At 36.2% G+C, this 11,721-nt stretch overlaps 1 protein-coding gene across 1 annotated transcript; it reads left to right on the top strand.

Annotated features, from left to right (window-relative positions):
• The first annotated feature begins 6,435 nt into the window (after positions 1 to 6,435).
• CAX11 (cation exchanger 11) lies at positions 6,436 to 11,329 on the top strand. Its single transcript, XM_011093714.3, has 2 exons — positions 6,436 to 7,457; positions 10,418 to 11,329. Exons 1-2 carry the CDS (start codon positions 6,537 to 6,539, stop codon positions 11,180 to 11,182), a joined length of 1,686 nt encoding a protein of 561 aa, XP_011092016.1. The 5' UTR covers positions 6,436 to 6,536; the 3' UTR covers positions 11,183 to 11,329.
• The last annotated feature ends 392 nt before the right edge of the window (positions 11,330 to 11,721 follow it).

Here is an 11,721-nt window from a genome sequence, read left to right as displayed (position 1 = left end):
TGGCGTGCGGCCGTAGGTCTCTCAAGCGCCAAGGGGGTCTATCAGGTATGGAGGGTTCAGCTAAGCGATGTTACTTGATAGGGAGTCGGAGTGTTTCGATTCTATAGAAACAGTGGCAACTGATATGCAGTCCCGCCGAGAGTCATGAGGGTCATCGCTTGGAACTATACAGGATTAGGGACAACCTCGACGGCTTGCAAACTCGGGGAGATTATCCGAGAATATAGTCCTACAGTCAAAGATTGGAAGTGATTCGAAAATAGTTTGATATGTTTGGTGTGTGTGTTTCAGCTATTGGGCGATTGGGGGCGGGGGGCTTCTTGTTATGGAAAAAGGATGCAATAGTGCACTTACTATCATTTTCTGCTTATCACATTGATGTGGACCTCTTCTCTGCTGATAGGTTGGTTGATTGGAGGTTCATGGGGTTTTACTAGGAACCAGAGATGAGTAAACGAAAGCAAGCCTGGGAGAAATTAGCTGCTCCAAGCAAGCAATCAAGCTCCCTATGGTTGTGTGCAGGGACTTCAACAAGATTCTATTTCAACATGAGAAGGCAGGGGCGGCTCATCCGTTGTGGCAGTTCAATGATTTTAAGAGGGTCTTGGTAGAGTGTCATGTGTCTAACATTGGCTATCGGGGTCCTAAATCACTTGGTGCAATAGGCGATAGGCATTAGAGACAGCACGAGCCGGATAGATGTGGTGGCCCAAATCGATTGTAACCAGCGAGTTCGTAAGTCTTTCCTTCTTAGACTAGGTTTTGAGAGTCATTTTGTGAGTATGATTATGTTGTTAGTTACTTTTGTTTCATACTCGATGACACAGTTCTCCATTATGTAATTTTACGCAAGAAGGAGGCATCTGCCAAAGAGATCCATATCCCCTTATACATTTTTGTTCTGTGTCTAGGTTTTTTTCATGTATGTTGCAAGATATGGAGGAGCGAGGCTCACTTAAAGGGGTGCGCATTAATGCTCATACACCGAGTATATCACATTTGTTGTTTGCTAATAATACTTTGGTGTTCTGTGAGGCCAAGGTTCAAGTTAATACGGTACATGAATATTAGCCATATATGCACGAGCATCGAGGCAAGGGGTAAACTTTTCTAAATCAAGCATGGTAGAAAATGGTGGTGTGGGGAGGAGGTGAAGGTGTGATTGGTGAACCGAGTGGGTGTTAAGCTGGTTGGTAGTCACGATCGTTGTCTTAGTTTGCCAGCTATTGCAGGGTGGTCCAAAAGTGCGTTATTTCAAAATATTCGGGATCATTTTTGGAGTAGGACTAATGGTTGGAATGCAAAATTACCGTGACAAGCAGGGAAAACTTTGTTGATTAAATTGGTACTCCAATCTTTGCCTACTTATGCAATGTTTTATTTCAGATTACCGAATTACCTGTTGAAGGATCTCGAATCAATGGTGGTTGATATTAGGGTGAGAAAAGGGTACATTGGGTGGCTTGGTCAAAACTATGTCGATCGATGGGGAAAGGGGCTGGGGTTCCAAAGCTTTATGACATATATCAAAAAATACTTCAAGATGTCTAATATGTTATTTCATATTTTTAAATGCAATCAGAATGTCGTCTATGTAGACGAACATAAATTCAAGATTGTCTTTAAAAAGATTATCAATTTTTCTTCGAAATATTTGGGGTGCATTAGCAAGTCCCATGGGAAGCACATTTCAGATATTTGTCCCTGAGGTATGGAAAATGCAGTATATTTTTTTGACTCACCCTCCATCTTAATCTGATAAAACTCAAAATTTGCAACCGAATTTAGAAAGCACTTTCGCACCTTTAATGCAATCAATTAAGTGTTCTCTATTCGAAATGTCATAACCATAAAATTCTAATATTTTATTAATACCTTGATAGTTTATTACTAACTTGGGTTTATCTGTTTTATTTCACCATGGTTTATTACCAGAAAATCAGTTGCTATAAGCAATATAAGCTGTAAAATATTCAGACTTATATTGCTCATATACATACTTATGGATATGTATATAGAAAAGAGACTAGTCATTCAATTCTTATAGTAAAACCATCTAAACTAAATTCTATTTTTTTACCTTTTCTTCCCCGTGGTTCATGATTTTCGAGGAAACTTAACCCCGAAGCCATACTTTCATTTTCTCATCCTGCAACCATGATCTCATGGCCTGCTATTTCTGGCATGCCTTCGTATTTACCAATAATAGGTTGCTGCAAATGATATAAGTTATCACATGGAAAATAATTTTCTTTTCAGTAAGGTCAAATATAATTTGAAGTTGTTTCCAGCCTTCAGGGCATCTAAGTTTTATATTATGACTAATTGGCAGAGGAGTTAAAGCTTTTAACAACTTCTTATCTTTTTCTTTGTAGCCTGTAATCCTGTTCTCTAAAAAGGACATCCTACTACTAAACTTAGTTCTGGAGCTCAGTGTTCGATCTAAAATTGAGTGATCCTTTATTACGATATCAACACCCCATATTCTAGGTATCCTAATTGGATCTAGTATCAGTACCTTAGCAAATTTCTTGAAAATTCTAGGAATCTCGATATACATTTTCCTAGAAAAAAATCAGAATTATGCTTATTGGGAAGGACGTAAGCTATTCTATATGTTATAGAATAAGTTCTATTTTATTCTTTCATAAGACCTCTTTTCTTAAAATCCTGATGAAGGGTCAAGACACGACTGGAATCTTGGTCAGCTAGGTTGTATGCGAACCTAGGGTGAATATTAAACATTAATTTGCCTGCATACAGATGTTCTATCATTGTTTCAAGGAATTCATCTCTTAAGTTATTGATATTTTTATCTATTAGATAAATGTGTTTTTGAATCAATTTTATCTTTAAAAGTTGCTTTTATTACTACTTCAATAGTTTATATGTGGATCCACTCATAGTAACAACTACTTCTTCTCTAGGTTTACTTAATTCTTCACGAATTTTTTCCTTAGGAGTAAGTTGCAGTTCCATCACATTACCAATAAGTTCCATAGAGATAGCAAATTCAACTGAACTTACTTTGTAGATTATGTGATGCTTTCTCTCGTTCAACTCTATTTGATTGAGGACTCTACCTATTCCTCCAATCCTAATCCATCGCATAGGCTGAGGTTAGAGTCTTGATGCATGATTCTTTACAAATCTTTACAAAGAACATAGGGGCAACTATTTCTGTTGCTACTCCAATTTGAAAGAAATATTTGCAAAACCAATAGATATATTCATCTGTTGCACAAATATTCCTTAGTTCGAGGCCCAAAAGAGCTTGTGAATACTCTCTAGCATTTTCAGCTCTGTTTCCTTGGAAATATCCATCTCTAATCAAATGTATCTTGATAAACCTTCATAGCGCTTCAGCAATTGCACTTTTGGACTCTCCCGCTAAGATGCTTGCTTTGGAGTCTTCAGGGGCATTATCCCATTTGACCTTCACGAAACCCTCCAAGCTTAACTTTAATAGTCATATGAAGTTCTCCTAGTTGAGTTTCAATGTGGTTGCTACTATCTTCATGGCTGCAACTCATTCATCTATAAACTTCTCGATGACATCCAAGATGAGTATAGTGCCATACGGATGCAAGGGCTGGAGCATTGTCCTTGTTCAAAGTGTATTTTCTAGCATTTTTCTTGGGGATCCATATTAGATTTTCTCCTAATCTGGTTCCAACGAACGTCGAGGTAGTGTTGGTGGGGAAATTCATATTTTCTCTCATTACATGATTCGAAGAAGGATCATTTGAACCGGTACTTCTCCGATGGTGGTAGTGATGGAGTGATCTCATTGGTTTGAACGTTGACCAAATCTACAATCCCAAGTTGGGAAAATGATTTCGCTAACTCCTGTAGATTTAATAGATCCGTCCTTGATACCTCCATTAATTTATGGATTTGATGGTTTTAAGGATTAAATCGTATCTCATCTTTGGCTTTGGAATCTGTGTTGTCTTTCCCTTCTGGTGTAGAAGAGGTACTGGTTCAAAGGCGTCCCTGATACGCTCTTGGTGAGATTTGGATGTTTCAAGGGTGTTCCTTTGGCTTCTCTTTAGATCTGTGACTTCGATTTTCAGATCTGTAAGATTCTTGTACAGATTTTGGGGGGATCTTAAGAATCTCATCTATCTCTTGGCTCAAAAGATCTATTTTTATAGGTAAATAAATTAACCTATGCCCATAGTTCTGAACGGTCTTTTGAATCTCCTTAAATCTTCAGAGATTTTGAAGGTGTCCGGTTCGAGTTCTTTTCAATCAGTTCATCTAATCATTATTATTAAAATGTAGGTTTTTAGAACTATACCCGCTTTATTTCTCCTGGTTGGTACTCTACCATGAATTTCGGTAGAGTGTAAGTGCCTCATGGCATAACCTGGTAGTGTTTGTCGGACCTGGTAATTTCACAACTATTCCTCTTTTTCTTTTGGCATGAGAATACTCGAGTAAATCCTTGTTGTCAAATTTTTCAAGCATTTTCATAAGAAAACTCCTTCTCTGTATTTTCAGGATTTGGAAATATTTTCTGTTGTTATTGTAACTCGAACTTTCGTTCGATTCCATAATTTTGAAAGTATCCTCCATTAGTTGTGAAAAAATCTAAATGTAATATAAACAAATACTTTTTTTTTATAAACCTAAGCTCTGATACCGTTCTGTGAGAGCATGTGCAACCATATGCATTAAAATACAAAATATAGTGAACATAGACTAAAATGTTCATTTTAAAGCTCTAAAAGAGTAAATCGTCAACAATTCGACCATATTCACTCGAAGGACTAAAATTGTGACCTTTTTGGACTTTACAAGACAAAATTGCCAGTCTCAAAGTTACGAGACCTAAAGGTCATCCCCCTAGTTACAAGACTAATTTTGCATTTTTTTCCCTAAAAGTTCATAATAAATTTAGACTTTTCGTATTTTTAGAACAATAAATTCGTAAGACCATACTTAATCTCAGTCTCATGTATTTTTGTGGGAAATCCAGAATAAATAAAAAATTATTTATTTTATTTTGGATTGACTAAATTTAAGCCTGATACATGTACAGATACAGTTCATCAAACGATTAATTCACGTTGAAGCCCATGGTATTTAACCGAATAGAAGTGAGCCCAAGCTACCTAAAATCCTACTCACGCCTATAAAAAGTGGACTTCACCTCTCATAAGTGGACACATAAAACATTCCACAAAAATCATTCATCCACACTACTTCACAAGAGAATAGTCACAACAAATTAAAGGACCTAAGTCCCAAACCCTCTGTCACAATGAAGTACTGGATCCAACATGTAGGGAGTGTTTGCGAAAATTTTTAATTTTAGAAAAGTGATTTTTGTATAATAAGTTAAAAGATATAGTAGAATCAAAAGTGGGTACTATTTGTAAAAAAAGTAAAAAACAGACAAAAGCTAAATTGGGTAGTGTTTGAAAAAATTCATTTCTATAAAAAACTTAATTGATCAAAGACCATTTTGTCCTCATTTAGTAAAAAGATATTATTTTTATTTATATTTGCATTTGTTATTTGTTAATAATAATTATTTTAAAAAAAAATTAAATTTTATTCCGATTAGTATACTTCATATTTAACTTTTTAAAATATTAATAGAAAAAGTCAGTATTTAATTCAATAATGCTTTCACTAATTAAATAATATAATTATTGATTCATACACAACAACTAAACTTGTATGAATGCCAAAAGAAATTATTTTATTAATTAATCATAGCCAGTTAATTTATAGTTTTTAATGATAAAAGATAATATTATTATATAATATAGAAAATAAGATATAAAATTATAAAATATTTAATATGTGAAAATATAAATTTAATTATTGTTAAATTATTAGAATTATTTAAAGATTTTAATATCAACTTTAAGTATGAAATCTTAAAAATAAACTAAAAATGGTAAAGTTGAATTAAGATTATTTTAATCAGGGTAAACTAGTAAAAAAGTGAAGTTAAATTTATATAAAAAAAAAAGTCAAAACAGTTAGAAGCACGGGCCTAAAAGTGTTTTTTTAAGCAGTTTCAAAAGTAAAAGCTAAAATTCCAAATATCTCAAAAGTATTTTTTTGGAAATAGAGCTAAAAAATGCTTTATTAAAACTCGCGCAAACACTCCTGTATCTTCTTCACAAATTTAGAGTAGATTACACATTCCCATCTAAAAATAAATTTTAAACCATTGAATCGACGTTTAGAACGAGAAAATGAAGATATTATCTTTAGTTAAGAATGTATTTACTACTTTTTTTTTAATCAATAAATTCATTTCTCCATATTTTTTTGCCGGTACTTTAGATGATTTTGAGAATCATTTCATATAATTACGACGGATTCATTAAAAACGAAAAGAAAAGAAAGAAATCCAAAATGAGAAAAAGAAATAAATAGAAGAAATGCTAGAGAAAACAAGTGAAAAAACTAACTCAAAACAAATAGAATAATGGACAAGAGCTGTGCTGCTGGCGGAAAGCAAAAGCCGTCAAAGCAGAAGAGCCCTCTGATTAGTGGTGATTGGGAATGGCATGGCCTTCAACTTCATCGTCTCCGACATTGCTTGCAGCAGAGTCCTCAAGATCACTGTAATCTCACTCATTCTCGTCGCCACCCTCCTCTTCTTCCTCCTCCTCCCTTTCCCTTCTATTTCCCCTGCTCCACACTGCCCTTCAGAATCTCCACTCTTCCCCCACAGGTCCCTCCTCATCTCCCCCATCCCCAGATGCTCGCCCTCCAACCTCACCTCCTCCGATGGCCTCTTCAACTACTCCTCTTTCCATTTCTGCCTCTTTGGCGGCAACCCGTTTCTGTCCGTCCCTTTTCTCACCCTGATTCTCCTCTTTCAGTTCTACATCTTAGTCAAAACCGCCCAAGATCGCTTCTCTGTGGTTGTGACCAAGCTATCCACCCACTTGAAGCTCTCTCCTTCGATGGGTGCGGTCACGCTTTTAGCTCTCGGTAATGGGGCTCCCGATGTGTTTGCTTCAGTGGCTGCTGTTAGAGGCGGACAGCCTAGAACTGGATTTGGTGCGATTCTTTCAGCTGGGACTTTTGTCTCTGCTTTTGTTGTCGGTTTTGTCGCCATTTATGCTGCGCCTTTTGCCGTCGACCCTGCGCCTTTCGTCAGGGATGTTTTGTTTTACTTGACTGCTGCGTTGTTTCTGTTCTACGTTTACTTGAGTGCAGAGATTTTCTTGTGGCAAGCTGTTGGTTTTGTTGGTTTCTACATTTTCTTTGTTGGGATTGTGTTCTCTATGGATTTGGGATATAATGGTATTAGTGGAGAGAAGGGTAAAAGTTCTGGTGGTGGTGGAGAGGTGGGTTTGGTTGAGAACTGGGAAAAAGGGGTGCAAAAAGGACTAGAGATGGATTGTGAAAATGGGGAAATATCAGGCAGGTTGGAAGTTGAAACGAAACCAAGTTTTGGGCTCTGGAAAGCATTTGGAAAGGTATGCTGTCTATTCATTCTAATCTTTATTTCCTTTGTATATTGGTGATTTTAAGAGAAGCTTATGGTAGCATATTCAAGTTCATATTTCCTGATCATATTTGCTTTTGAGGTTTTGGGAACTTGTACATTAATATCTGAAGATTTTGTGTCCAATATTTGCTTGTACCCTTATTCATAGACCCTTAAACCTTGCTTATGATATTATTCTTGTATGCATTCAGCAAAGTGATGTTTTTTCAGTCTCCTAGAAGTGAAAGTATGACCACGATTAGAATATTGTTTCCTTATACCAATGGAAGTTTTACATCTCTAATTTGTCGATGGAGCAAGTGATTTTTCCTGATTACATTACAGAATGTCTGAAATTACATATGTCCATCGATTACAGATACTTTCTATGATTATATTGTCAAGATAAACTGCAAGATCTTAGAGTGGAGACCTGTGGCTCGTGGCATGTGTCTCTCATAATTTAACATTTTATGCTCTTGTCCTATAATCCTATTAATACTTTAGTTAGTTGTCCTTAATTTATATCTTCACCAATGATTACAAAAGGAAAAGAATTGTGCAATCATTTGATTCATAACCCCCATCAGTCAAAAGAGCGCATAAGATACAAGACGGTTTAGTTATATAACTTGAAAGAACTGATAGAAGATATTAGCTAACTTTCATTCATTTGATCTATCGTGCAATGACAAGCTTGGCATTTGCGTTAGGTGCCTGAGACCTAGTTTTGTGCAGTTCAATCTGTCATCTGTCTGGGAAATTGAGTATATGCTGGATTGGCTTTCTGCACGTTCTTATAAACTTTCACTTCAATGGTCTATTGGATTGTGGGTTTGTTGGTGTTGAAAGAACAGATCTACAGTCTTCTGTCATATAATTTAAGTGTTGCTCTAGTTATAGGCCACTAGTTCATAGACAACTAATAAGAGACCACCAGCACATTTAGCTTTCATGATATCGTAGCCTTATTTTGGGGTCTGGGTGGAGAAGATCCGGATAATCCCTATGAATCACTTCACTTGGAAAGATGCCTATGTTGACCTGGCAGTCTGGCACAATTAGCTTTATATGACTTGCTGGGACTTGCATATTATTTTTGCTAAATGCTTTAGATGCATTCTGTGTAAACCTGCGCAAGTTTTCACTTTTCACTGTTACTATTACAAGACATATTTTGGAAGAGATTATATTATCTCCAAGGAAGACAATCATGAATGCTTTTCTTTGTACACTAGCATTTTATTGTGGTAAACCCCTTGTTCATTAGCAATTCATGGTATAAATCGATGTTCCTGCTATTGCTGCTCTCAAGTTTTCATTTGCAATGTGACGGCCACAATTATCCACTGGAACCTGACCATTAAGTTTGCTTTAACTCGTCAACAATCCTGCCTGGGATATGTGCCTACTTGCTCTTGTTTCTTTAACCAGTGCAAAGTCAACTGGAAAGGATGTTATACATGAATTATGATCATAATTTACTAGTAAGGATATTTATTACTTCAAACACATAAAAGGAATGATCAAGAGGCTGCTTAAATGGTCCGGGTGGTGATGCTTAAAAGGAATGAAGGACAGTTTCCCAGGAAGTTATATTAGTTGTTACCGTAGATTTTGTTTTGCTTCTTTCCTGAAGAAAAGAAATGTACCAAGTATCTGTGGTAGTTAAGTTAAGATACTTTTTTGATGAAATAAGTTGAAAGGAAAACAATATTTCTTCCTTCAAGCTTTAGGGCTAAGACTTCTAGGTATGTCAAGCTCATACACCAGTAGCTCCAAATTTCTGCCTCAGCTTGTTCATGTGTGCGACAACATTTCATACTTCTTTTCGCGTCATCATTAATATAATTCTGATAGTTTAATAGTCATACTCCATTGTGCATCATATGAATAAGTAGAAAGAAAGAATAATTATTTTTCCTTAATGTTTTCTTTTGATCATTGTTAGCTTCTGCTAATTTTTCTTTCGCTTGACCATATTAGGCCTTAGGTAAAAGGATTGTCTCAATGGCCATGCCTAGTAGAAATCCTTAGTCATCAATCACCAGAAACATGAGTTGTTTGTCATATTTGGTTTACAGTTATTGAAAAAGAAGATTTATGGTTTTGCTTTATCGTATGACTTTGTGTTGAAATAGCATAGTCCAACTATGTTCATATTCTTGTCCATCACACATCTTTTACAAGAAGAGTGTTCTGAAAATCCTAGTAACTAATGGATTATGGAGAATATACCTTGAAGGAACTCTTCATCCAATTTTGTGGTACAGTTCTGAGATGGTGCATTTTCATTCTTGAACATATATGATGTGAGATCAACGCAGATACCTAGATATTTCTGCATTTCTTTTGTTTGTGTGTGTGTCTCCACCTTCATCATTTGCCAACTGCTGGGTTTGAGTCTCAATCCCATTTTCTCGTAAGGGTGTGAATATAAAGGTCTTGAACCGAGATATTGACCTTTCTGAGTCTTGAAAAATTGAATAAACAGATTAACTAAAGTCAATGAAAGAAAGTACTTATCTCTCTCAGATGCGATGAGGCAAGGCAAATTCTGTCCTTTTATGCCTCCAGATATTGGCAAATCTGCAGCAAGGAAAGTGCTACTGCAATATTTTGCAAATTTTATGGTGTTTTCTCGTAGCAGTCTTGTAGGACAATGTTTCAATTACAGTCTATATAAGATCCAACATATCTCACATGGAATGATAGTAACCTATATTCTAATTTGATTGGTAAATCAAGGGTGCACACGCACACATATGATTCACATCGATGATATCTCAAGCTAATTTTAATTATTTCAAAAATTGTAATGTGGAGCTTTTATTTGTATGCATAATAGGTAAATGTATAATGCAGGAACATTTGAAGTGGTGTAGGAGATTTATCCTGAATATTTTTTTATCATTTAAGTATTGATCATATACTCTTTCTTTCCTGCAGATATCGCGAACATGGAAAGTTCCAGTCTCAATTCTTCTAAAACTCACTGTCCCTGAAACTTCGCCATCTGAATGGAGCAGATTTTATCGTTCTGCCAACATTGCACTTTGTCCACTTGCCCTCTTATACTCCTGTAAATCATTTATGCCTCTAGACCATCCCATCATTTTTCTTCTTCCAAACGCCCACTTTCCACTTTGGTTGGTAGTACTCTGTGGAAGCTGCTCTTTAGCTATTCTTCATTACATAGTGGAAAAAGAACCACCTAAGCACGAACAAATCCCTGCAGTGATCATTGCATTTGTCATGAGTGTGTTCTGGATTTCAACCGTAGCCGGTGAACTGCTAAACTGCCTTGCAGCTCTTGGCGTGCTTTTGCACTTGCCTTCAGCACTTCTTGGATTGACGGTGCTTGCATGGGGAAACTCAGTCGGGGATCTTGTTGCCGATGTAGCAGTTGCTAAAGCCGGGCAGCCCGCCATGGCCATGGCTGGCTGCTTTGCTGGGCCAATGTTCAACATGCTTTTTGGACTCGGAACAGCTCTAGTGATACAGACTGCTGATGTCTTCCCTGAAGCTTATCAACTTCATTTCCACACAAGTATTGTCGTTGCGTTTGTGTTTTTGCTTCTGAGCTTGATGGGATCTTTGTTGGTCGTAACTTGGTGCAGGTTTCGAGTTCCTCGATTCTGGGGATTCTGCCTTGTTAGCCTTTACATCATCTTCATTGCTGTAAGCCTAGTCATTGCAAGTTTCTCTTTCTAATTTTTGGGGAAGGGAAAAATCGCTTCAATAGATACCACAAGTGATGTTAAAAGAATGTGTTATGTATTTTGATATTTATATATTGAACATGAAGCAGAAATGAATACCAGGTAACAGCTATGCTTACTGTTTCCTTAATTTCTCCAATATTTCTTAAAGTCACAGTTGGACGATCAAGTCTCTCAGATTCTTCTGTCACATTTTCACCATCACACCAATGAATAATTAATATGTGTTCTTTAAATTTTAAAAATATTATTACATTATAATGTAAAAGTGAGATTACATAAAATATATATGTGGATGTGATATCAGCATGTGATGTGGATATATAATGGAAGATCCTTTACCACCGTTTGGCCTTTTGGCAAGCATCACCCCTCCATTTTTCTTTCGTGAACTCTTTGCTTGAGGGACTACAAGATCTTCAACCATCCCAAAAAATATAACTAAAAGATAGAAAAAGAAGACTATGATCTTCAATAAAAGACTATGATCTTCAATTTTCCTCAAATGTACCAACTTCACACTAACTTAGC

Source organism: Sesamum indicum, linkage group LG10 (genome assembly GCF_026168435.1).
Source record: "Sesamum indicum cultivar Baizhima isolate 11 linkage group LG10, ASM2616843v1, whole genome shotgun sequence".
NCBI classification, from domain to species: Eukaryota; Viridiplantae; Streptophyta; class Magnoliopsida; order Lamiales; family Pedaliaceae; genus Sesamum; species Sesamum indicum.
This window is presented reverse-complemented; position numbering and strand designations above follow the sequence as displayed.

Excerpts from the sequence above, each read along its gene's own strand:
- CAX11 (XM_011093714.3), top strand. The coding sequence starts at position 6,537 with ATGGCCTTCAACTTCATCGTCTCCGACATTGCTTGCAGCAGAGTCCTC. Across the intron at positions 7,458-10,417 it reads TCTGGAAAGCATTTGGAAAG|ATATCGCGAACATGGAAAGT; the intron begins GTATGCTGTCTA and ends TCTTTCCTGCAG.